Here is a 27,654-nt window from a genome sequence, read left to right on the forward strand (position 1 = left end):
TTTTTTCATTCCCATACAGCAAATATCATTTGACTTTGATGAAACAAGTGTAGAGCTGTATACACAGATTTTGCTGTACTACAGTACAGCTCTGTTTCAAGTCAGAATTAAGGCAGCATTTGTGTTTAACTTGGGAAGGCTCTATTGAGTCTGTAACAAAAATCACTAGTGTTTGAAAGCAGAAAATAGTTGCTATAATTTCTTATACTTGATCAGTTAGGAATGATTCTGGCATCATTATTTTAGAATATGGACTTGCCACATATGCAGCAGGAAGAAGGACAGATTGAGGAAGGTGTTTAAAGTTAACTGTAACTTAGTTGACTGTATTGCCATGCCAGAGCTGATCCTATAAAGGCCTGTTTTGACTGTCTGAATTCATTTTTGCATTTAAACAAAAATAAAAAACGACATTTCAGCCCTGCTGTTGAATGCCCATACCACTGTTACTGGATATGACGGTAACAGCACCACCTAAATCCAGGAAGATGTTCCTACCAGATGCTATGGCTCCCACTATGTACTATCCATAGTGCCTGTTATCCTGGTGTCTGTGAAGGTTTTTAGACACGTTTATTTTTGACAGGAGTTTTCACTCCTGTCAAACACAGAGCCTACTTCAGAGAGGGAGGTTTCTCTTTGCTTCAGTGAAAACGTAAAGCCCGTGCTTTCCCACAGGACAAGGGTCATGAAAACAGCAGTACCAAGGGCAGAAGTGGATACCCCGATAGGAAGGAGGGATAATGCCCTTTCCTACAGCAAAAGGGGCACTCATTAGAGGCAGGCACACTGCTGCAGTGCTGGTAGGAAGCCACTGTTCCTCTGGGGGTTCACAAAGCCCATACCACTTTGCAAGGTGGCAGAGGCTCCCTGACGAGGGTCCCAGAAATCTTCCTTGCCACTGCAGACATAGTGTCTGACTGCTGGTTATAGGTTTATTATCCTCTGCTTCACACATGACTTGATAGCTTTACACCTGACTACAAGAATCCTACTGATGTGTAGGCAAAGTGTAAACAAATTAAAAATCAACCTGTTGTGTGATGGTGTCATTTGAGTTTGCTGCTCAGTAGGGTGGACCTTGGTCCAGAATAGTGTGATTAAATAATTCCTTGAATGTTTTCTTTCTATTTAGAAAGAAACAAGATCTTTTCTATCCCATGTTTTATCATCCCTGCTGAAGTCAAAGTAGCTGTTGATTTTAAGTTAGGGTCATCAGTTAGTTGTTTTTTCCAAGCCACTTACAGCCACCTCAGTATCTGCTTTTTTTTAAATTACGTTGTTGTGCCTAGGGAGGGATTTTGGTGTGTGATCAGTTCCCTTCTTTAGTTCTGAGTAGTAATGCACACCATGAGAGTTTCATTCAGTTTTCTGCTTCCACCGTTTTTTTGGTGCAATTCCAAATCCCCCAGCTGTATGCGGTGAGAGTAAAAACACTTTTGGAGCTTTTAGAGGAAGACTTTTTTTGTCTTCATGACACTGACACTGGTAACTTGCTGATGCTGAAGTTAGCCAAATGCATTCCGGCTCTGCCTTGCCTTTCTCCAAACTTCCTCAGCACGATCATGATCCATTATAATCACCTGCCTCAGAGGATTTTTTCGTTTTGTCATAAATCTGCGTTATTTTCTCACGTATGTTATTTTGTCAGTGCATGGTTTTTCTTTAAGGTTCACGTACATATGCATTTACAGTGCGCATTAGCAGAACGATCTGTCAGCTTGTTTGAAATATTATGAACACTGTCAACTTGGCTTAAAATAACAGCTTCAAAGGACATAAAAAATAACTTCCTTCAAACTTCCAATGAATAGTGGAAACAATAGTGTGAAATAGTCAATCATAACATAACACATTAGAACTCTCCCAGTTTAAACGTTGTGAGACGTGGAGAAGTGTCTGGCAAATATGGGGAGTTGGAGAGCGTTAGTAGTCAAAGTAAGACTTTGACAATTATGGATTCACAGGGCAGTGCAGTAAAACCACTAGGCTTACCTGCACTTCGAATATGTTCAACTCCTCATCTTGCTTGTGCTTGCCCATTCAGAGCTTTTTGCAAGACCAGTAGTAATACATACTGTTGAACAAACTGATCTGTGGAGCCAGCCTTTATCATCAAGAATGAAGTGTGTCTTGCAATCAGTAAACCTCTGTGTGCCCAGTTTTCCTGTGTAGAAGTCTTAGTATGTCATTCACAGAGATATAGAAAGACTGAAGTAATTTTTGTAAAGGACATTAGTACACTTGGTGGGTGGGTTAAAAATGTATTGTGAGTTAAAATTGATAGACATCTCTTCAATGAAAAAAAAGCTCCCCTCATTTTCCACACTCAACAGGAAAGGATTGCGATGTTTTTCATTGATTACAGATAGGATTTATTAGGGTGAGAAAGCTAAACTTCTTAGTTAGCATTTCTTAGTCTTTCGAACTGTCTGATGAGACTACCTGTTATGTCAATTTTCCCTCCAACTTTTCCTGGGTGCATTCAGCCCAGGACTGCATAAAAAACAGCCCTGCATGTGGCAGTTTGAATCATGTTTCTCAGTTTCACACATCACATATTTTATGGTATATCATTGCAGGTGTGATACAAAAATATTGATAAGGATGTTGGGGAGGCAGAGTTTGTAAGGAGTGGTGATGTCTTTTAAATGCCTTTAAGAAAACAGCTTGTACACCCAAAATCTTGTCTGTTGTTTTTTTTTTTTCCTAGCTATATTAAATTGGTTCTGTTTAGAAACCTTGAGTAATTTTTATAAGCTTCTAGCTATCTAATGGCTGCACTGTAAGTAGTAAAGAATTAGCTTTGACAGATATATTTGTAATAGGTTTGTCTTTTTATCTAGTGTAAATCTGAACAGGAAAGATTCAATGTTATATGCTTTTCAGCATAATTTAATTCTTATTAATCACAAATTGATTCAGTGCTCAGGGAAAGATTTTTATAGCAAGTGATTAACTTCTATTTTTTTACTTTCTTGTTTCATAAAAGACCTAGTGGTATGTTTAACTCCATTCTTCAGCTATTTCCTGCTCAAAAGTGAGCAACTACTACAGTATTGCTGAACTATTGCTTTGCTAGTGTTTTGTTTTTTCCTGGTTTTAAAACCTTACTTTGATTTTAAATTGCTAGAATAATTTATGTATTTTGATCAGTTTTAAATTACTTAGCTAAAACTCAAAGTGATTTTACAGAACTTAAAATGCACAATAATAATGAAATCCAACACTGTACTAATATACTGCCCACATCAGTATGCCCAAAAGTGGTGTGATCAAGTGGTAATCCCAATAACCTGCTTTGCACACGCCCTTAAGCCACCCTATCCTCAAAATATAAGGGGAAGAAAAGTGGGATGTCACAGTATGCACTGAAGTTAAGCAGATCTAAGCTCTGTACATTTTAATTACAAATACTCATGTTAAAAGTATTTTCCAAATAATTGCATGATTTATAGATGTAAGATAAATACATTTCTATATTTAGTGATTGTTTTCTTTGAAAGGGTTTTTGTAAGCTTTAGTTTTGTGGTGTGCAGTATGAAGTTTTAAGGTAAAGTTTTCAGAGATTAAACTTCTTACAAGTATTGGAGCCATTTTGAAGAAATACTGTACAACAGAGAACACACATTTAGATAATGCAAAAAGATCATGTAAGATACTTTTTTTTCTTTTTTTTTTTCTTTTTTGGCCTAAATAGGGTGATCCTTTTGTTTTGGAATGGGAATCCAAGCTCAGATATTATTTGGAAATTTTTTGGTAAACTTTATTTTGCTGTTCTTGATGGATTTTACAGCTGATGCTGCCAAAACAGAGTAACAAAAACTGATAGTAAGATCTGAGACTTGCTGTAAATATTTTCCCCATTAACTGGAAGGTCCTTTGAGGGGATCTATACCCGTGCTTTGGGAAGTAAGATTGTTGGATCTTTGCACAGTTACAGGGTGCTTTTTGCATATGCTGACATGCAAAAGACACAGCTCTCAGTAATAAATTCTTGAAGTGTATGTCTTATGTCTTTGTACTAGAAAGCTTTACTAGAGTGTATATGCCTTTTTAGATGCATATGCCTTTTTATGATCTTTTGAGATCATAGTGTGTTTTTTGGCATCTGGTCTATCACAGCATTCCAGTATCATGCTCTTTTCACACCAGCTAGATTTTAGTCATTATTTTGGCCATGGAATATTCACTTGTCTATTTGGATATTTTGTTTTGGTTTTGCTTATCTAGAATTGGCAGTTTATACTGATATCTTCACGGCATTAAAATTATTCCAGTGAACTGTCAATATTTAATAGAAACCATTTACAATGACTATTCTTAAATTTGCTAAATATCACTACTACAGCTAAACAGCAGACAAATCTTCCAGTTTCCCCCAAGTATGTAACATGCTTCATGCTTTGAAGAGGGCAGTCTGGCTACATCTGGAAATTTCTTTTGTAAATACAAGATGAAAGATATCCAAATATACTATATTCCCCTTTCAAACTTAAGGTAAGTTTTCCATATCCATAATATCCCACCCTTTCATTCCATATGTATATGTGCCAGACCTCTGCTCCAGAAACTGGAAATCACACACAAGCTTGCCAGCAGCAAATATTAACAGATTCATATATTATTCCTTTTTGTATATGTCTGGCTTAGCCAGTACATCACTATCTATACCCTGAAGCTAGCTGCAGTAAAGAATCTGACAATCATATGGTAAGATAAAATGTGCCCTGCTGTATTTCTAAGTGCATTTTTCTCTTATGTAATAAACAGTTTATAGTTAAGAACTATCTAAATGTTTGCACTATCTAATATAGTGATGAAAGGCAATTCTAAATCTTGAAGTCTGTCACACCCCAATGAAAATAGCATAAAGGATTTTACTTTGGATTCATGTATGGTTAAAGGAAAAAGGCTTATCCCACAAGGATTATATATGTTTCTTTGATTTACTATTTAGAAAAATAGCAGTAGAGCTTACAGAAATAATTTTAAAATGACAATTTGAGAAGGAAAGAGTAGGCATTATAACAACATGATTGGCTTTATTAATATTGTACTGTTATTAATATTAATGTAACATGAATAATGTTACAGAAATAGAAAGATAAAATAATGAAAAATAACGGAACAGAAATAAAAGATCCTTCTTGAGCTAGCGTTGTTATTTTAGAGAAAATTTTCCTTTTATGCAGAGCCAAAAAGTTAGAAGTACAGATGCTACATTTCGTTCTAACAAGAAGTGAGGTCCAGAGTGGTCTGGCTTATCAGAAAAACATCTTTTAGATACTGTAGCATAGGCACTGCTCAAGCAAGCTGAACACTTTATTGGTCTAGAGCCTGATAAGATTTGTAGATTATGAGAAGAATTTTGTGCTTGATGTGTGTATTAGGAAGATAGTTTTATGTCCAAATGTTTCTTGTTGTGGTTCATAGTATGCCACTCTTCTTGGAGCTAGTGAGAAGATGGACAGCAGGTTTATACTGTGAATTTTGTAAAAGCATTGAAAAGTATAGTTCTGTACAACTCTCAGTCATTAAGTTTGTTTTATTAGAGAAGCCTAAAATTCCCAAATTTTAAAAATACTTATGAAAGGAAAGCTGTTACAGCTTGATCAAGTGGATGTATTTAAGAACAAAAAAGGTAGGAAATAATGACTTCTGATCCGTGGAACATACTGAGTGAAGATTAGGTACTTTCTGTCTGCGTAGGCTTGCTCTATCTCTTGGGTTAATTTATGGGCCCTTTGCCCCCTTCCAGCTTTATATTTGGATGTATCTCTTGTAGGCTTCACTTTTCTCATCAATTCATAACTTTTGGGAAGCTTTCTATTTTGAGGTATTCATAAAGAATAATGTGAAGTGAATTTTAGAAAATAGTGTGCTAAGAGTTAACTGGGTTGGGTTTTTAGGCTCGGGGTTATTTAATAGAAAAGGAAATTAGAAGTAGGGGGTTTTTAGTGAAGTGGTCATTTCAGACAAAACAAAATCTCAAAACTAAAATAATTATTTTGAATTTTTATACTTTTGAAATATATTTTATATTTCCCTTCTCAATTCTTCTCATTACTATATTAGAGTAAACTTTTCTTTTACTTCTTAATTTTTCCTGCTCTCACTTTAAATGTTAGCAAATTTCTAACTTTTCCAGAGGTCTAATGTAGAAGATGGGTAACAAATTCTTCCCATTTAAGAGCTGTGGGATTTTCATGTATTCCTGTGTCACTGACCACTATCAGAAAGTGGATACTGGCCTAGGAAACCAGTAGTTTAATGTTGTGTGGTGCTTGTGCGTAACCTTTTTCGTAACTGTTTTAGAAATTAGAAAAAATAAACTTACCAAAGAGAAACAGACAGAAAAGTATTTCATTTTTTTCAGCTCAATTGAATAAGAGAGTGATTTATTTTGAAATGTGCTCAGTTTTATGACATTAAGAAATATACTTGTATTTTTAATACAAAAATATTCCTCATGAATCTGTTAGAAATCAAGAAGCTAAAAAAAGGACAATAAATTTTAGTGAAGCATAGCTTTTATATGTCACATTAGGTTACATACACTTGACTCAGAGGAAGTCTGATAAAGAACAAACTATTTCTACATAGAGAACGATTGTTTCATGGCTGCATCCATTGAAAGTTGCACTTCTGTGAGGATACAGTTTTAAATATGCTTAAATGGCCATAATACACTACAAACTGCCCTCAGTTTCTAAAGAACATCTCATAAGTCTAGTTAACTTTAATTAAAAAATTTTGCATGGCATTTGTAGCAAATTCATAATAAGATTATAAACCAAAGAAGTTATTTTTGCGCCCATGATTATCAGTGAGAAGATAAACTGCATAACTACACCATCTCTTGGCAGCAGGTACAGAACTAAACCAATCATATGAAATGAAAAGTATTTGTAATAATATTATATTTTTTGTAAGACGGCCTTCAGTGTTTCAACTCTAGGTATAAATCTCATAATTAAAACCTAATTGAATATATGTGAGGCTTTCTTTATGAATAAGTAAAACTTCTTTCAGTGCAAAATATTTTAAAATAAAGGTTTTTTTTTTTAAATGATCTCCCTATTTCCTAAAGTTTGTTTTCAACAGATGTTAATGCTAAACAGTTAGCAGAGAGGGTGGTGAAATAGGTGGAGCATTGTCCAGCTGTGTTTTATTTAAAGTATGACTGTAGTGATACTACACAGACTGAAATCAGATACATCCGTGGAACAGCTGCCTTCCTTGAACCGAGTTCTAAATTTCTCATGAGATATGGAACTAGATTTGGAGTTGGATATGACTACCTATATATTTCACACATTATGCATAAATACATATACAGTGTGTCTCTGTGTCTCTAAGTATGCCCACAAACTTAGAATGAAATTCTAGTTTAGTAGAATTCCTGCATATGTATAATCATTCTAAGCTCTACTAATTTAAACAAGGTACTCTTAGATAATTCAATGTATGTAATTTTCATTCAGATTAAGCAATTTGTACGGTTTTAAAAAAACACCTCTATGATTGCTGTTTCACTTTTTGCTATGTATATGGGTCACTTACAGATTTGGCTTGTTACTGTTCTATGCTCAAAGCAGTCACCTGCAATCAGTGCCAAAACTTAACCGATACTTAATTTTCCATGTAGTGCATTTTATCAAGGTTGGGATAGGATGGCCAAATTAAAAAGTACTGTGCTAGTTCACATGCAAAGAGTGAAATATTCTGAAAAAATCCCATTCATTGCATAATCATGGTCCATGTTTTTTACGGACACTAAGAGCTCCTGGTGAATGTAGCTGCTGTGATCAGCACATACCCTGGTAAGAGCGTATAAATGGCACTGTGTCCTAGCTCCCTAGCCTGTTTCATTGTCCTCACCGGTATGCAGGTCTGTGGTCTAGTTTGGAAAGCAGATTGAGCCTGAGACCTGTAAGCAAACTTCATCCTGTTGAGGTCACCAAAATATACTGCTGTGGCCTTTATAGAGGCTGTTTCACCAGGGCTTACAAAAGCACAGCTTGTACAGGTCACGTGTTCCTGCCCTTGTAACAGGGAGGACTGGCTCATATTCAATACGACCTTCAAGAGCCTGAGTGACTTTTTCAGTAGGGACACCTGTTTTAGTCAGCAGAAAACATTGCATTGCCAGCCATTGGCTTGTCAGTCGTCACAAATGTGCAAATGCCTGGTTGATTTTGATATTTGATGTGTGAAGGTGTGGTGCCAAACTGGGTAGGAGTTGACAGGGGTATAGGAATGTTTTGTATACTCCAGACAGGTCACTGTTGTCTCTTGGCGATTGCATTGAGGTGGGAGAGCAAGGCAGGGCTGTGCTAATGTGTGCTGCTATGTGTCTGCCTGTATAAAACAAACTTCAGTTTTGATTGTTCTCCTTCCGAAACAAATGTGGTTATGTCACAAAATTAATCCTTTGGTGTCAAGCTGGTAAGAGGTTTATACTGACAAACAAAAGCCAGGCAGTGTGCAAACTCAATTGCTACTTGTCTCCTTTTTTTTACCATTTTTAAATGATAGTTTACTGTATGTCCATATGTGTTATGGAAAAGGAAGAGGTGGTTTTGTTGGTTTTGACTTTATTTTTCTTTATCTGAGAAAAACACAGGATTGAGGATTAAGTGAATGATCTGTAATTGTCGTTATTGCAAGAATATGTATTTAAGTCATTGGTAAAATACAGCTGTTAAAGAAGATAAAATGAGGCGACAGTGGACCCTAAAAGTAAAGACCCATTATCCAGGAAACAAAAGAGGGAAAAGATGTCAAACTAGTAACACTGGCAATGGGTTATTGATTGGATTTATTACAGTGTGTTTTCCAATATGTGACAGAAAGGAGATGACACATTGTGATGCATATAACAACATTTTTCTTACAATGAATGGTTAAAAGAGGTTAGATCTTCAAGGGACATTGAGGAGACATGGTATCCAGGTAAGAAAATCAGGAACAGCTTTCATCATGTTGAATTTACGTTGCCAGTTAAACATTCACAAAATGATGTCAAGATGAACTACGATGTTCAGCAGACAGAGAATGATGTTCCTTGTCTTGGAAGGTAGTTTAATGACATGAAAATATTGGTAGTCATGGTTGTGAAGAAGGTTTTTAAAAATACATTGTAGAGTGAGAAGTTCAGTGACCAAGGGAATTGAGTAATGGTTGAATAGCCAGTGAAACTGAGAGAGAGAGAGAGAATCACACACCGTAGTGAATAGTGAAGAAGGGAGCCAACATGTAGAAGGTGTACAGGAGATACTGGACCTCATGAAACAATGAAGAAGGGGAATAGAAAATAGGCACTTTTTTCCAAGGCTGATGAGAATAAGGATGGGGTAGCATTATTGGATGTGTCACGGATAAATCTGTTGAGACTCAGGAAGGAATTTAAGTGGGATTGACAAGGAATGAGTATGGAGGAGAAGGCAGTATTGGATGAAAAGGCCTAAGTGTGAAAACGAGCAATGTAGAGAAAGAAACACGGAGATATTTGGTAAAAAGTGGATGATGCAAGTGAGTTTTCTGAGACATGACTTTCACAAACAGCAATTCATGTATCTCCCTGTGCTCTGAAGATGTCCCTGCTGATGGAGAAGAAATATGAAGTTGCCAGGCATGAGTGTGAAATACTGTGCTGAACTGAAACTGGAAGGCTAGGATGAGAAAATGGAAAGAATCTTGTTGTTGAACAGAGAAGAATTTTAGGGATTCTGGTGGTGAAAGAGCATTGTAGTGAGGAGAAGTACTACAGAGTATCATAAAAACTGGAAATAAGAAAAGAAGAGAAAAGAGGGCTTTCAAGCAATGTTAACAGTAGAGGAGAAGGCTAATTGCAGAACAAAAAATTCTGTGACGCTTCTGTACTCCTCAGAGACAAATTGGTATGGAGGTACTGCAGCCTGTTTGATGGAATCTTAGATGTTGATTAGGACATTTTTATATTACCATAGCTTTAAGAATCAGATTATTGTTTATATGAAATGAAACAGAAGGAATTAATTGATTTAAGGGCATTAATTCCAAACAAAGGAGTTCTATCCTCTGATATTTAAACAGTAATCTGGTTTTAATATCTATTAAAAAAGAAAACTAATTTTAAAAGCGATCTGTGTTTGAAATATATTCAGGAATCTCACTGTAGAACAGCAAGCCATGTTTTCCTAAAGCATATTACAAGTTTTTTTTGCTCTACCTAATGCTTAGGTACTGGACCGCTACTCTGTAGGATAGCTTGGAAACTTGATATGACAGGGTGTTGTGCAGTGTAGAGGGATAAATATACAGTGTGTTTTAAAATGGAAACATTCATTTTCAAGTTATTTCAATATTGAGTGTCAGAAATCAAATCCAAGTATACCAGAGCCTCATCTTGCAGAAGCATGAAATCTGGGTTTTAAATTTAACTTATTTTGCAAAGTATCTTTAATCGTGAAAGATTTTAAGGTTTTTTTTGGGTTGAAGTTGATGCTACCACAAAATCTGAACTGACAGAGTTATTTAAGACAGTATGTTGTTTCTGACCTAAATGCCAGATGAATTCAAATGCACTATTCAGTTGTAATTTGTTGTATTTGAACAAAACCACATTTTGTCAAAAGAGCTTTCAACGACTATATATTGTACACATGGAAACAGTGATTAACACTGTAATATTTTACTGGTAAAACCAGTAAATTTGTTATGTGTAACTTCGGGTTTACAGATTCTGACACTAAGTAGGAATTTATTTCTTTTTCCTGTGGAACACTGTTCAGTTAGTATAAACTACTTGCAGAAAACAATTTTTGAATATTTCTCCCACTTTGCCAGTTTTTTGCTTACAAATGTGTAGGGTTTTTTATTTGTTTGCTTATTTAGCTAGTCAATTATATAAAATTATTGTGAGGGGAAAAAAGCAATGTCAAAGAAGTAATCATGAAACTGAGATAGGAATATTACTTGAAAAGAAAATAAGATCTGCTTGAGTTACTTTTTTTTTTTCTTTTTTTTTTTCTCCCAACCAGCTTCTTACTTTTACATTTTACTCATACATAGCTCTGGGGCCTAATCCTGAAGTTGCTGAATTCATCAGGTAAAATTCTGAGTTAAAGGTAACTGAAATTGAGGGCATTTAGCAGCTCTGCATCTTGTGGATCAATAGCAACATATCTTTGATTATTAAAAATATATGTATTTCCCACCATCCACAAGTGCCCATCTGGCCTGTAACAGATGAAAAAAGAGTTCCCTTTAATTTCACAAAAGCAACTTCTCTCAGCAACTTACTCTGCTAAATGATGATGACATTTTTTGTTTTCTAGAGGCTTTTAAAAACAATTTTAAATATGTATGGTCCTTGAAAATCCAGTGGTAAGTATATTGAGCTAATAATCTCAGCCACTTTATGCAACATTATGTAGAAACCACTGAGGCTCTGAGTTAAGAATGCTTATTTTATCACAGAAATACTTCATGTAGCAAAATACCACTTACCTTTTTAACTGGGGCATTCTTCCTTCTTTGCCTTTCCACCCAAATAAATAAAACCAAATCCATGTTTTAAAAATTTTCTGCTATTTTAATTAATAAGCAGAGAAAATACAACATAAAGGTTTGCAGTACCTTTTTATTGGAAAAATCAAATAATGTAGAAGAAATAATAGCACACTGTATGTTACAAGAAGTTTAGTGAAAGTGACTGTTCATTTCTTAGAGAAATACACCCATCTTGTTGGAATATACATGTTTTAGCTACTTTTTTTCAACAAGTAAGTAAATTTATTATACAGCCACCTTTGATAACTCACTGCAAACTATACCTTTTTTGGCTCAAGTGTTACTGAACCAGAAATATTAGTCTTATGTGAATTCCTGTATGCTTTCAGCTATCTTTCATTCTATTCACACTGTACCCCTATAAGATCACTAAAATGGATCTTAAGTTTTGGGAGCACTGAAGACTGAAAGAATATGCAAAATTATGTTGAATTATGGTGGGAATAACTTTGTGGTAGTTGCTTTTTAAAGACATCTTTGTAGCTTCTTTGTATTTTTTCTGTTTATATTTTTACTTGTTTATTGCCAATAAGCAAAAGGCTACTTTTAATTGATATGGAATGGCCAGTGTGGGCATAGGTGAGTTTGAAGCAATCTGTGGACTTTCAGTGTTATTCTAGTATACCTTAATGAAATTTTTAATGAATTTTTTACAAATAACATTGATCAGATTTCATTCTTTTCTGGAAGGCAAAGGAACCTTCAACAGCTGGGCAAGTCTAAGAGTGATTAATTTATTTTTGAAAGAGGAAAAAGGAGGGTTGGTTTTTTTTTTGGTTTACAGAAGCCATATTTATGATAGTAAAAAGGAAGAAAATCGTAAATTTGCTAGGATAGCATGGGATGGGTTACATGAGTTATGAAAAGATACAAAGCAGTGCTTCTTTTACATCCTTGTACGTTTTTCTCATGCAGTGTAAAAAATCCCCAAAGGAAGCCAAATGAATAGTTTCCAAAAGCTATTTTTATTAGTAATATTTATCGGTTTTGTGGCCAAGATAGATTATTTTCTCAAATGCAAAGTTTGACAGTGCAGCCAAACATTCAGCTGGGATTTCATTTTCAAACCATTAGGCAAATATTTAGCAATGGTGTTAAGAAGCCATCTTTCTAAAATGGTTTCCTAAAATCTTTCTTGATGAATTAACTTAAACAAGAAGGAATTGTTTCTGTGGTCAGCAGTATTCTTAGAAATTGAATGATCTAAGTGGTGAAGGAAGCATGGGCAGATAGGAGGGACTTTCTCATCACTCTGCAGTGGTTCAGAGATATCTCTAAGGCAAGCCAGCCTGCTTGCTTCCTTGTTTTGTCTAAAACCACATATAGTGAAATGTATCGGGTGCCTTGCCTCATCGCCTCCTGTGTAAATGTTAGAGATTTTTTTTTTAAATAGAAATCAACTTTTTGTATCAATTGCAATTAACAAAATGCTAAATCATTTTTCACCTTGAGGCTACACTGCTGTGTGGCTTCTCTTCTAAGAATGCTGTTCTCCATAACAGCCCAACATTTTCCAACTAAGTATTTCACACTTGTGTTCTTATTTTCGTTCATAGTTCCATAGATAATGCATGATTCATTGCAAGGGATTGAAGATTTTATAAACTTTAAAAATAGTTACAGAGCTGGATTTTTTTGTTTGGTTGTTTTTTTTTTTTTGTTATGTAGGTTTTTCATTGCAATACAGTTTCTCAGGAAAAACTGCAGAATATTTAAAAAAAAAAAAAAAAAGCCAAGTCTCTTATCTGTTCAGTAATTGCAAATAACTGAGAAAACTTCTCTGTCAAATACACGTGAAAGATTATTGCAACCATTGCTGAGAGTGAGGGAGAAAGAAATCCCAAAGATTTGCCTCCCCTAGAATATCATCCCTCCACCCAGAAAAAGGCCTTAGATGCAACAGATGAGAATATAATGGACACACAGGACAGTGAAATACCATTGCCAGTCAGATGTCCTGGTTATGGCAAATAAAGTTAGGTTACTGTATTCATAATTGGTTAATTAGGATTGAGAGAAAGGAAGGAGTGTTTCAGGTCTGCTAATGATACATGTAGATATCACTGAGTTAGAAAATTGTGGAGAAGAGCAAATCATGTAACAGTGTAATCATGTAAACACTAAAACCTCAAATTTCACAAGTTAATCTTGTTTTGCATCAGTATGGTCATTACTGAAACAGCATCCATTTCTACACCACGGGAAGTGGTATTGAAGAGCTGTCACTTAAATTGAAAGCCCAGGGATCATGTTTACAGAGACTTAAGGAGAGCATCTGATATAGTCTGCAACTGCCTACTCGGGGAAAAAATTGAGAAATTCCTGAATACAGCTGGCATGTGTAGACCTGATAATTTGTAAGTGATATACTAAACCCAGAAAGTACAGTTACATTTCTTTTCTGGATTATAACTGAAAGCAAAGCAAATATGCTTCCTTCAGTAGAGATGACTGAAGGGGGGATGGGGAAATAGCCATTTGGAGAGTGTAACATGTCCTGGGAACCTGTCTGTCTTGTCAGCTGTGATCACAGCTCTGAGATTGCTGGCTGTCTCTGATGGGATCGCTTTCAACAAAGACCTGGACAGCTTTGCTCAGTTGTGACTAAAATTAATGTTTCTGGTTGGTTTGTTTGGTTTTTTCTTGCAGCTTTATAGCTCATGCCTTTGTCACCTTGAGACTGGCCTATGATAATATGTTATCTTGGAAGGCTTTTATGTTTACTAAAATTATCACTTTTGCAGTTGAATATTGTCAGTGTCAGCTAATTTATTTTGCTGAAAGTATCTTAGTCAGGTGAAATCACCCGTTTAGGTCTTGCCTGTCTGGCATCCCCGCCCACCTAGTCCTGCCCTTCTGCCTCACATTTGAAACCAGAGTAAATGCCGATTTCCAGCTCTTTCAAGGAGTGTTGGAAGCATTCCTTGATGTGAAAGAGGGCGAACAACTGGTAAGCCAGCATGGGAAGCATCTCTAGAGATGAGATTTGCTGTTCAGAATACACCTTTCTTGTGCTAGAGCAAACTGGAGTAGATTGCACGTTGCTAGTGGCACACTCAGTGTTGGATAGAGTTCCTTTTGCAGTATACACGATTGTGGTTGCATGGTTGACTGTGTTCACATAATAAATGAGTAAAATTTTGTTACATGTCTATAATACAGGGAAAGATATAGCAATCTTTGTAGATCTCACTTTCCCCAAGGCCTTCCTTAATTTATTGTCTCTGGTTTTAAAAAAATCTTGAAGATGTTAGGAACAAGAAGGAAGAAGAATGTCTTGGCTGGAACATTTGTTGTTTCGTTAAAAGAAAAAAGGTGGGCGGGGAAGCATTATAATCTTGGGAAAGTGTCAGCTTACTGTGAAATACTGTATCCTAGGAACAATGTGGAAAGTTCAAAAATTTCATTAGTTAAGCATATTGTTTTTCTAGTGGACGTGGCTTGGATTTCTGAGGTGAACAAACTGACTAGGTCTATCTTCTGCTTTTCCTAGAACATGTTTTATTCAGGATTGTGGAGAAGGAGAGCCGTTGTGTGATGCAGAACTCTAATCATGCAGCCTTGTTGTAGGTCATTCATTTGTGATAAACACTTCATGTGGCCACTGTCGTCTTCACTTCCCATATTGCTCCTCTTCAGTTCACCCAGATTTTTGTACAAAGGATATTCATTACTGACACTCCAGTCACGGACTTTCTCTCTCTCTCTCTCTCTCTTTTCTTTTTAAAATATTTCCTTCTTCCCAATCCGTTCTCTGGCTTCCTTTTATCTTCTGGTTCTCAACCTCTCTATGAGGACTGTGGCGATATTGCAAACCCTGACATTTATCTGTTATCCTAGTTTTTTTTGATACATGAAACTGCGTCCTTTCTCACATGTGCTTCATGTTTTCTGCCTGTCATTTCATGTTGCCGACAAGTCCAGTCAGCTGTACTTGCTTAACAAAAATATATGTGCTAATACAAAGCTAGAAGGAAAGTGCTTACATTGCTGGAGTTATTTGCTAGAAAGTCTTCAAACAAGTTGCAGAAGATAGAGTGTGTTACTGCAGAATTTGCTGCAGTAACTAAACCTTTAAAAAAATTTTAAGGACTGATGAACTTGTCAGATTTTGTATGGCACATGACTAGTACTCCATAATAGCAGGCACATCTGCAACAAAAAGAGAGGGGTAATGAGGGAGAAATATAGATACACTTTGCCCTAATTATCACTACATCTTTATCTAGTGTTTCAATGCTCTCTCCTTCCCTTCCTGAATCAAAGTTTAGAATTGTGTATATAAGTTCTGTTGTTTCATGTCTTTCCAGCAAGAAACATTCTGATAATAATTTTTTGCTAATGATTTGTTAGCAAGATTAGACATCTGTTAAAAATGTTAAGAGGCCAGAGGCCAAACACATTATTTTCTTTGAAAACTGCAACAAGCATTTGCCAGTATATGTAAAAACTTCTTGTTTAACCTTCTATCATTTTTAGAGCAACCTTCAATCATTTTAGAATATTTGATTTAGTATTACAATTCAGGGTTATATTCCTTTGCAGAATAATATATGGAGGGCAAGCTTGCAGAGCTCAAAGTTAGGAAAACAATCTTTTTACTGGTAAACTGAGCAAATTTATTTTTAAAGACAAACAGAATTGCTGATGCAATCTTACTGTCTCTTTCAGACAAGTCTCATTTTACATGAAATCCTAAGGCATCGAAGCTGGATAGAGTTGGGCTAAATTTGTTCTGTTGTTTTCATTTTTGTGATTAAGGGGCAAATAATGTCTAAGTCTTGGATATCTGTATGTTGCCATTTTCCTTTTTCTATGGGACAGTTGAAGAAGGGTAAGAACTGGTTGAAGTATAGGTACTTCATTGAGAAGGCTCCATAGTGGGCGACATATTTAAGGTGAACTGTTTAATTCCTGAAGATACAGTTTAGGTTTGATTAATGGATTCATAAATTCATGCTAAATAAAAAATCAGTATCTTTGACCATAGAAAAATAGCAAAACTCCTGAAACATTATGTGATTTACCATCTATCTGTCTGTCTGTCTATCTATCTACATATATATATAGATGTTCGGGTTTTTTACTAGTAAAAAATAAACAGCATTGGTTGGACCCCAAGTCATTTTCTTTAATTTGTATCCAAAACAAAAGAAAAGGAAGGAATTTCAGATAGATTGAGGATGAAATGAAAGAAATACCCCCACCCTTGCATTAAGTTGGGCAGCAAAATGAAAGAACTGTTATTTTAATATGTGTATGTCAGTGTGATATGGCTGGGGAAGGGTGGGAGTGTTGAGTAGACAAGTGTTGTGGAGCCCTAATGAAGTTTTTGCAATTTATTTGAAATAGCTAAATACCACATTGTAATCTTTCTGACATTTTTTTAGGTGTGATTATTAACCATTTATGATGTTTTTGAAAGTGTCCATGGTATTTCTTAGGCAGAAAATACATCATGTTAATTACTTGCTAATGTTTAACAAATATTATAGAAAATTTATTTTCTGATAGCCAGTTCACAGTTTATATGTTACCACATACTTGGAAAATTTTATATAATTGGATGCATAAAATACGTTTCTTAGTATTTATAAACACCTCCACCAAAGACATACAGTTGTAAGCTGCAATCTGTTCATAGAGTTTCTCCGGCACATGCACAATTGGCTAGAAATGATAGTAATTTCAAAACAAGTACTGTGGCTAAATGTAGGCTATTACATTCTATCTACAAATGCTGTAAGAAGCATTCACTTGGTGTTTGAAGTTCTCCTTTGTTGAAGAGTCGTTTGTGGAGGGAATGACTTATGTGACTCCTCTCAAAACTTGACTAAATCTGCACACCAAAATAAGCTTGCAATCATTATTAATGTCATCACATAAAGATTCTCTAGCTTTTGGGCCAAATTTAGAACAAATATTTGAAAGGGTAAACAATGTTAATTACTTTACTAGCTTGGGTCTTTTCTAAACAAAATAGCCCATAAAAAGAGTCTTAGTAAGGTGCATAGTCAAAAAGTAGGAGACACAGTAACTGAGGATTCCTGTGCAAGTTTAATTCAGTCCATGTGTTTGCATTTTGTGATCACATCTTCCTTTTTTATTCTGTAGAACTGTCTCTCCTAATGTCTAGATGGGATAGTAATCACTAAGCAGCTGCTCAGTATTTTCTCCTCTTACTGTTCAGGCTGTGATTCTAGATCTGACTTACTGCATGCTGTTCAAACCCTCCTCTGAAAGGATATGCTTCTGTGCATATTTTTCTGGCTTACTCATCACTATGGTAAATAAAGGAATTTAAGGTCACTAATTTGTCTTCTTCCCCTCTGTATGAGGAAGGACATGTTTTAATCCCCATCTTACAGATGGGAAGCTGCAATACGGTTGCACAGGCAACCTTTAATTCTTGAATGCTTTATTTTACAACTCTATGAATTAGTTTTGTGTTAGGAAAAGAGGGCAGATGAGAAGCGTAATTTCCTAGGTGTTAAAAAAGGAGTCAGCCTGTCTCAAATTCCTCCGTCTCTGTTTCTGTCTTTTCCCCTTTCTTCCATTTTCCCTTCCTGTGTATAAAAGGCATCATGTTATCTTAGCTGAGACCTTTGTTTTTGGTTGGGAAGTAGGAAAGCTTCATTTTACAGAAGTGCTAAAATTTAATTTGATGTTCCTCCCTTTTTAATAGCATTTTTAGTGACTTAATAAATAAGAAGCCAGCTCTATACAGAACAAAACATTAATTTGAAGGTAATTTCTACCTTTCTCTAAGATTATCGGCAAAATAATTAAAAATAAACATACATCATTCCCAAACTTGAATTTTATTGCAGCAAAATGGAACACAAACCTCAGAATATCTGAGCTTTGTTCTATTATATAAGCCATGAATTTTGTCAGGGATTAAATTTGTCAAAAGTTAATTCTTCCAATCCTTCTTTTGAGTCCTTTCCAAAGAATATATATTGTATTTTGATATTTTTTGTAACTATATGCCTGCTTAGGGGAGTGTTGAGAACTGTCTTAAAATGTGTTTTTTATCTTAACGAGGTGTAACTACCGTGCCTGCTAGTGGGAGTTTTCCAAGAGCGCTGATGCTATGTAAATGTGGACTGTATAATTAAACCTATGAAAAAGTCAAATTTTGCATTCAAGCTCTTATTATGAAAGCCTATTCTGAAACATATATGACATTTTTTAAAAGCAGTAGAAATATTTAGCTTTCGTACCTGCTAAAAATGCAGGAGTTTCTGTTTAAAATTAGGAATAGCAGCAGAATACACAAAATGCTATAAAGAGATGTTTGTCCCATCTTGAAATAAGCAAATTTTCTAATGTTTTATTTGTTTGACAAACAGGTACACACAAAGTTCCACTGCAGGCAAGCCCATGCTCCAGGCACCGACACTTCATGCCTAACGTTTTCCTATGATGGTACTGTCCTTGCCAGCCGGGGAGGTAGGTGATTGAAAGAAACCTTTGATGTGTTGAATGTAAGACAATTTTAACTTTACTAAGTGAAATGATTCAGTAAACAAACCATTTAAATCATATAATCAGTAAATGTAATTGTTTAGGATGGAGGTAAGATAGTGAAATCAGATGCTAGTGATTTAAACCTGAAGTGTTTCACAATTTACGTCTTTTATTTTGATGCACCATGCAATACTGTGTTCCTGAAAGTGCATTTTACAGCAGTTGAGGAATATTTTAAGAGACCTTTGCTGATTATATTACACAGTTCCCAATCTGTCTTCTTGTCTAGCATTAATAATACAACAAAAGGAAATTATTAGCTTAATTAAAAATAAAACAAGACCAGTTTTGTTACTTAGTTCTTTCTGGGAAGATTGTTGCCTCTCAGTATTTCTGTTCTGGAGTTACTAATTCCTCATGCAGCTTTCTTATGCAATGTCCTTTTCTGTTCTAACTGGAATTTTTATCTAATTTATATTACAAACATCAAGAGGTGATGACAGGAAGTGAGTGGCCAAGATGTATTTGAATGGCAAAAAAAATTGAGATGTCTACAGGACAGGAAAAAAACACTTGTTTTTTAAACTTCAGATAAAACTTTTATTAAAAAATCTTAGGTAACAGAACAAGTCTTAAGAAGGCAAAGATATATTTGAAGACTCATTCACTCCAATATTAGGTGTATTGGATAGGATAGTGTCTGCCTAAGACAGCTTTTCATACAGAGATTTGTCTACCCAGTGTTTTCCAGGCCGGTGCGAGCATACAATCTGAGCTGTCTGGATGGAAACCAGCTGTAACCAGAAGCTATGTGTATGCATTAGCATGGCCTCAAGGCCAAAGAAACAGGCCTAGGGAGAGGCAGTCTATGTTAATGTCGGCTAACATTATGCCTAACATATGTACACGACATCTGGTCGGTTTGGTATGTAGACAGAATGAGATTACATATATGAAATACCAGGATAGAGGTATTCATAGACAGCAAAAGCTTTGAAGCAGGGGATGTGCTTCCAAGCCAAGGGCTGTAGCTTGCAGTTGCTTTGCATCCTCCCCTGTCCCTGTCCCTGATGAGTAGAGTGGCATTGGTGGCTTTTACAGTGATATGCAGCTGCTATTGGATGCTGCCTCTCTGACTTCTTTGCATGTCTTGCCATGTTTCTAAGATTCCAAACATTATGTTCCCCAGATCACATCTTTCAGAGTAAGATGATGGTAGTCTTGTCCTTGACAGCCCTACGCTTACTAGGGCATGCTAATGGTACTTGGATTGTTTCTTAATTGCTGTTGAGGCTCCTGGATCCAGAGTTCTACTGCCACTGTACTCATCACGAATGAGTTTGAAGTGGTTGATATAAAAACTCTCAACCTTGCTGGTCCTTCCCGAACCAGACACTTACTATGGGAAAACCTTCTCCTCCTTGGAAAGTAGGTGAACCATCTGTCTTTCTGTTCTGGGCTAAGTGAAATGCTGCATCTGTCTGCCAGTGGTGCTGCCCCCGAAAAATGCACACAGACATACTTCATAAGATTTAAAGAGAAACCTCAGCGTGCTTTTAAATATTAACAGCAAACAAGGTTTATACTTACATGAGGAATATTCACTAGTGCTGTCTTGAAACCTCCATTTATGTAAATTCTTTTATGTTTCACATTTATGAATGTAGATCACAAAAATGACCTTTGCTTATTTTTATTGCATGTGGCACTTCTGGTTGCCTGCTCTTCTTCATCTGTCTCCAGATTTTGTGTCGTGTTAAACAGACTTTCACTTACTTATGTTTTATCTACCACGCTCTGTTCTAAGCTATATAAAATGTTGATTGATTGTTTGCAGAATGTAAGACTGTATGGAAATTTGGCCCCTCGGTGTGGATAAAAGTGCTACCTTTGTCTAGTGTATTTTAAAAAAAAGCTCTGTGTGCACTATGCTAGAGAATAAGGAGGATTCATACCTTATTTTGACTTGTTTGGCTAGTGCTTTAATATGAGTATTTCTTTGGATCTGTACCAACAAAAGCAGATGTGGATCCAGCATTCATAGATCAACACATCTGCCAAATGCTGAGGATCAAAGAGAGGATAGTTGTTTGGGGAATGGGGACTTTCGCTGAAAGCCTGATTGACTTTCCTGCATCTGATGTAGATTCAGTGTTGGATACGAGAGAGATGATGCAGGGCTCAGCTGCAAGCACAAGGGAAAATTAAAAGCTAAGGAGCTGCTTATGAGAGTTCCCAGTCTTACTCTTGTTGGGTATTAGGTAGTAACTTGACAGAAACTTAAGAAAGTGATATTTTTGCACACTTGTAACCATGAAAATAATTTTTTCTAAATACAGTGAAGATAGTATTTGGGGAACGTTTTCTTTGTTTAGCAGTGAAGAGGTAAGCATTAGGATGGGACTTGGGGTCCTATTATAAAAATTTAAAAAAACTTTTTTCACTCCTGGTATGTGCAGAATTTATGGAGTTCGTTTTTGTCATAATATGAAGCAATGACTTCATTAATTCCCTGAATCTCATGATAGCTATTAGTTTGATTTCATTTTGGTTCATTTTAAGTTTTGGTTCATTTATTTTCTGTGGTATGAACAGTGTGCAGACCCAGTGCCATCTTAATCAGTAAACTTATATAGGAAAATAAGTTCACCATAGTTAAATCCAAGAAAAAAATATTCACATCTAAGCCTGTCAGATAGCCTATGCAGATACATGCTTTCTTTTGAGCTCAAAAATTATTTTTTTGTACTTCCTTTTGATGTGTTGGTTTGGTGGTTTTGATTTGTTTTTAGTTTTAGCTGTGTTTCTCTTTTCACAATATTCTTGAGGAAAAATAAAATGTTTAATTTTGAAGTTGGTTTAAAAAGTAGAAGCACCTTGAGTACAGTTTCCTGTATACTCGAGGATTATGCAGCAGCATGTATAGTGCCTGTATTTTGTGTAGAGTAATAATATATTGCTCTTTATGGTAAATACAAACATTAGCTTTTTAAAAATCAAATGGTTTTACATCAAGTAATATTTCTCAGGAGCTGAACGCTGATGTTTATTTCAAACAATGCCAAAAATGTGTTCATTAGCTTTAATAGGCATAGTCAACTATTTGTAATACCTGGAGCTGAAATGGCTTTATCAAAGTCTTCCAGTATCCTTCACTTCCATATGTTTAGAGCGGCTGATGCACTTAAATATTTGGCCAGGCTGGTATGGATGCAGGTGATGGTGAGAGCTGTTCCAAGTGTAAGTGCAGAATCCCCCATTTGTGACTTCCCTCCCAAGGCCTTTGGCTTGGCATGAGTGCGGTCCCGACCTGTGGTGCCTCCGAAGGTCGTTCTGTAGCTGTTGCAGTTCCTCTTGCAGAACCAGTGCAGAATGCACAAGCATATACCTTGTTCTGTAAGGTGCCTCTCCTCACATATATAGTATAAGCCTTCACAGAAAGGCTCAAAGTTTATAAACATAATGCATTTTGGTACTCCCTCACAGTAAGCCTTGTTATGCTATGCCTTTCCTATGCTGCCTTTTCTTTTTTTAAATTCTCATGTCCTATGTTTCTTTGCTTTCCCCAATGATCTGTGTGAATTTCTTTCCGTGAGCTTTGCTTTCAGCACAGGACTCCTTAAAATAGGAGCTTCTTGGAGGGTGTTGCTGGCTTTAGGCTTTTTGAGTTTCTGGCAACACTTTTGCTTCTTTTGGGCCCATTTGCATCCATGTACTTGCCTTCCTGGTCAGTATCTCCTGAAAAGAAAAAAAATCAGCCTGGCAGAACTGCAGCTTGAAGACCATGTCAAGGCTCATTCCACTGGGAACAGAACAGCCTTGGCTGCTAACCTTAGATCTGTCCCTATCCAGGAGATCTGCAGAGTGGCCAAATGGTATCCTTTGCATACATTTGTAAAGTGCTGGTGCCTTAGATATAACATCTCGCTGATAAGTGGTTTTTTTGTCGGAGGTGGGAGGAAAAAAGGAGGGTTCATATTACAAGACCGAATGCTTTGAAGTGCTTGGGATGGAGTCTACTGGGACACAATAACAAAACAGATAATCCCAAAATAGGGACTCAACATTTTTCTTTCTTGTCATTTTTTAGCTTCCCAATGAACAGAAATATACTCTGCTCTAGACATCATTTATTTAAGTTGTCCACTTCTTAAAAATATTTTGTAGTAAGGAGTTATCCTAGTCTTTAATATAAACATACATGATGTACGAGGCCACACATTACTGCTTTCCCTGTAAAGGGTACTGCTGGCCTTGATTTCTTTTGTTACACCATGTTACTTTTTTTTTTTTTTTTTTTTTTAAGTTTTATTTCCAAGGCCTCCTTTAAGCTCTTGATCCGGGGCTGTGAATCCACAAAATAGTTTTAGACAACAAAAGTACTTCCCTGCAAGGTTTGTGCTTTGGAAGGAAGCAGGTCTGTGGATTACCAGTCACTTGCCTCCTTTTCCTCCTAGGTCTGGAAGATTTTGTAACTTTTTGTCTAAAATTAATCTCTGGATATTTTAAAGAGAATTGTTGTTTGAAAGTCCTTCTCTTCACCCTTGAAAGCACTGAGGCACTGATGTCAAATCCAAGGAGATGTCTAGGTGCCCAAGTGAGGTGCTTCAAAGCTCAAATTCTGTAGCTCATCTCATGCTGGAAATATGTATCCCAGAGCGATGATCAGCAGAGATGTAGATCTCTCCGAGAATAACTAACTAATCTCTTTCTTTCCTCTGTTCTCACTTTGTTAATATGTCATAACTTTTCAAAAAGGAATAAACAGCCTGACTTTTACTGGCCTACAGTCACACCATGTTTATCAAACACAGATGAGAATTGCTATAAATGTCTTGCTGTAACCTCAATTTTAGCTTTTTATGGCCAAAAGTGGTGTGGCGGGGTCTGAAAAGGTTTCGTTACAGCAAGTATGGGTTCACTTGCTTCCCTTCTCCCCCTTCCCCAAGGATTTCTGACTCCAGGGCCTGTTGTCTGTACTGAGATTGCAGTTTCTTGCTGTTTGCCTGCTAAAGAAGGGGGAACACTTCATGTGCCTTCCATTCTTTCTGATAATTTTTTCAGGGCAGGTAGAGACCAGACACATAAAACTTGCTCGTTTTTTGATCTAGACCATCCATGGTAATATTTTAATTTCTTTTGGTATCTTAAAAGTTAAATTTACTCCTAGTAGCAATGCACCAACACTCGCAAACACAGAATAAGTTAGTATTTGGGGAATTCCGCTCCACTGTAGATAATGCTTCTTGGTAGGAGGGATTGCCATGATGGAGTTGAGCCATTGAGGAGAAGTTTCTGATCTACTGGAGTGCAGCAGGTGGAACTTCTTATCCGTGCACTTTCATAGTCACTTAGGGACAAAAAACTTCTAAACCATCCCCATTTTGAATGCTTCTACCATACCATTCTGTTCTTTTTGTGTCTGAATTAGAGGATGGAATTTTCTGCACATGTCTAAATTCTTGACACATTCTTTATTGCTAACTTTCGTCCCTTTTGTTTCATAGGAGATGATACTTTGAAGATATGGGATATTAGACAATTTAAAAAGCCTCTTAATTCAGCAGAAAACCTGCCCAGCTTCTTTCCAATGTAAGTGCTGTAATTTATTCCAGCTAGTAGAAATAGCAGTAGTTGTGCTGAACGGGAGGGGGTCAACTGGAGTTCTCCTCCTCAGTTCTCACTAGATCCAGAACTGTGCAGAAAGGCCTGCACAGGGAGAACTGTGCAATGAGGATTCTTGGCTATTTTAGGACTTCACATTGCTTTAAAAGATCTCGTATCTTTTTTGATATTTCATAGCTAGCTTTGCTTGTTTTATGTGATTTTTCAGTCTCATATGTCTTATGCCTAATTAGATTAGCAGCTTTTCAGGAGAAGGCCAGTTCATTGCCTTATGTTTGTGTAATGAGATATGTAAGTAATTCTCATTCTTATTTGGTCTCTGATTAATAAAAACAGAGCTGAATTGAAAAGTAGACGTAACATGAAGGTGCATGGTATGAATTCAGGTTATGATGTTAGCAGTGCTGATGACTCTGTTCTTTGGTACTAAAATACTATATAGTACTGCATAGTGCTAGGTATTGTATTTAATATTTTATTGGTATTACCTGCATTTCTATAGCTGTAGCACAGCTATTTCCAACTGTAAGGACAATTTATACTTTGAAATAAGATCTTAGGAAGGCAGGTCATGAACAGCTCAACTTGATTGCAATTTGTAGCATAGAGGAAAAGTAAACAGACAAACATTTTTGACCACTGTATAAACACCCTGCCTTGCATCATTGAAGAATGTATCATCAGTAAAAACAGATTTCATGACTGATTTATTTTTTTACTTAATGATGATAACCAGATTTGAAAATACTTTTTTTGTTTGCTTCTCATGTTGAAAAGTTTACAAGACTTTTGAGCAGAGGAGAATTTCGTTGGGAGGACGGTTTTTATTGTATCTGCCAGTTTTGCACATTCTGTGCACAGCTGTAATTGTACATGTGAACTGTCTGATAACTATAGTAATAGATGACAGCTGACAAAAGATTTTTTTAAAGCTTTGCCTTGAAAGGATTAACAAATAGAAAGGATTATTTTTAAGGAGTGCAATTTATATATAAGTTCCCTATATATTATTTACTGATTTGCCCAGTATGATGATTTGTTTTCTTCAACAGGACAGATTGCTGTTTCAGCCCTGATGATAAAATACTTGTCACAGGCACCTCTGTTAAGAAAGGTGGTGGCAGTGGGAAGCTTTTTTTCTTTTATCGGGAGACATTCCAGAAGTTGTATGAGATAGAAGTTACAGATGCGGTATGTATTTTAGTTTTCTTTTGTCAACTGTTCAAAACATAAATGAAATCATACTCAAATGTTTTTTTACCCTTATACAGGTGATGACCTACTAACACTACTGTAATTTTTCTGCTCCATATTTAGTAGATACAGGTAGAGTGGCCTGAATAGGTACTACTCTCCTTTCAGTTAAAACAAAATAAAAGAAAATCTTGGGACAAGGTGTTTAAGCACTAGGAAATTGCTGCTTTGGTGTTACCATTGTGTTTCTCAAGGATTTCCGTGAACTCTTCTAGATCTCTGACGTGAGGCATGAATCCTAAAATTCTTACATATTTATGCTGTTTAGTCCACCAGTTATCATGATGAAATGCCATATTGTCACGAAACTCTTACTTGTCCCTGACACTAGACTTGTGGTTACTATAGAATGTATTTCAATGGACTCTTGCTTGTGTAAATGCAAAAATTTCGTGGCAAAGGGAAGGCATCATTAGGAATCCCTCCATCAAAAATACCATTCTTACCAGTAATATAAAAATGTAAAATTGTGAATCTGTAATACAGAAGAGTCTGTGTATGGCTTGAACTGCCTACCTATTCCCTTGTACAGAAGGAAAAAACAATAACATAGTTGAAACAAGGTCCTTTCACTCTTGTGGTGTGCACAAGTAAGCTTATAGTTTATAACAAACAGGCGTGGGAGAAATTCAAACAGAATTGCCTTTGCCTAAGTATGGCAATATAGGCTTAAGTCCTATTAGTTGTTGCAGTCTGTCAGATAGCAACTTTGTTGCTTTGTTTCAGGGTATTGTTTTCTCCTTCTGCACTTTTCTTAACCCAGCCCAGCAGTCTTTCCTGGCACGGTGGACCAATACCCCTTGTGCTGGAGATCATTTATACAGAATTTACATTTGTATTTTCTTTTCAAATCCCATTTTCTCTTCTAATTCATCCTAAAGCAAAATCTGCTTATGGATGAATTTGTTATATCCATCATTTCTGTGCCAGCAGTCTTGCAAATTAAAAATGCAGAATTCATGTCAAAGCAGAAAGCATGTGTTTTTTCTGGAGGGGAAAAAAATGCTCTGTTTTTATTTTAAACGTGTATTCTAAATACAGTTTTTATGACATTGGAAGTTTTATTTAGTACTAAGAATTTCTCCAAAGATAGCACAAATTGGATTTAAAATTTTTCTCCTATGGAACATACCAAACCTCAACTTAACTCATAAGGATTTCTAGTGGATTTTTATTTTTTGATACAAATGTTATAACCAAGTATTTATAACCTTTTTCTGAGACAAAACATGAATGCCTCAGTATCCCCTCTGAAACTGCATGACAGAGAAAAGGAAAACAACTACATAAGATAAGTGCACAAGGTAGATTGTTGTAGGAGCTCTTCTGGCCTTGGGCACAGGAAACAAAATAGCTTAGCAATTCCATTCACAGCGAATTTGGACTCCTTAGAGCTAAGTGTCTGGATGTGGTCATGATGGCATCTCCATTTACTGGTGGTGAAGTCAGTGACAGTGTATAGAAACTTCACTTGAGCTTTAAGACTGCAAAAATTAGAAGCTTGTCAATGGTGGATCCTGTATCTCCAAAAGAAATTAAATGGTGAGAATTACTGCTCACCAGCCTACCTGTTTTGCATTCAAAGGACATATCATTTTCATTTGTTAACTTTGTCTCCCAGTAAAACAGATCTTTAATTCTCTGAAATAGAGGGTCTGTTTACCTGCCGAGGTAGATGATGCTACAGGAGACTCCAGCAAAGATTGGTTTGCTATCAGTTTCTCTCAGAATTGAGAGGTAAAT

General features: G+C 36.1%; 1 protein-coding gene across 1 annotated transcript in view; it reads left to right on the forward strand.

Moving 5' to 3' along the window:
• Positions 1–27,654, forward strand: part of WDR70 (WD repeat domain 70) — a 139,439-nt gene that overhangs the window by 82,008 nt on the left and 29,777 nt on the right. Inside the window, exons 11-13 of the mRNA XM_082336772.1 lie at positions 18,915–19,014; positions 24,540–24,624; positions 25,710–25,848. Of these exons, the coding sequence (XP_082192898.1) occupies positions 18,915–19,014; positions 24,540–24,624; positions 25,710–25,848 (324 nt within the window). The remainder of the gene's footprint in view (positions 1–18,914; positions 19,015–24,539; positions 24,625–25,709; positions 25,849–27,654) is intronic.

The sequence above is a fragment of the Platalea leucorodia genome (assembly GCF_965183815.1).
Source record: "Platalea leucorodia genome assembly, chromosome: Z".
In the NCBI taxonomy this organism is placed as follows: Eukaryota; Metazoa; Chordata; class Aves; order Pelecaniformes; family Threskiornithidae; genus Platalea; species Platalea leucorodia.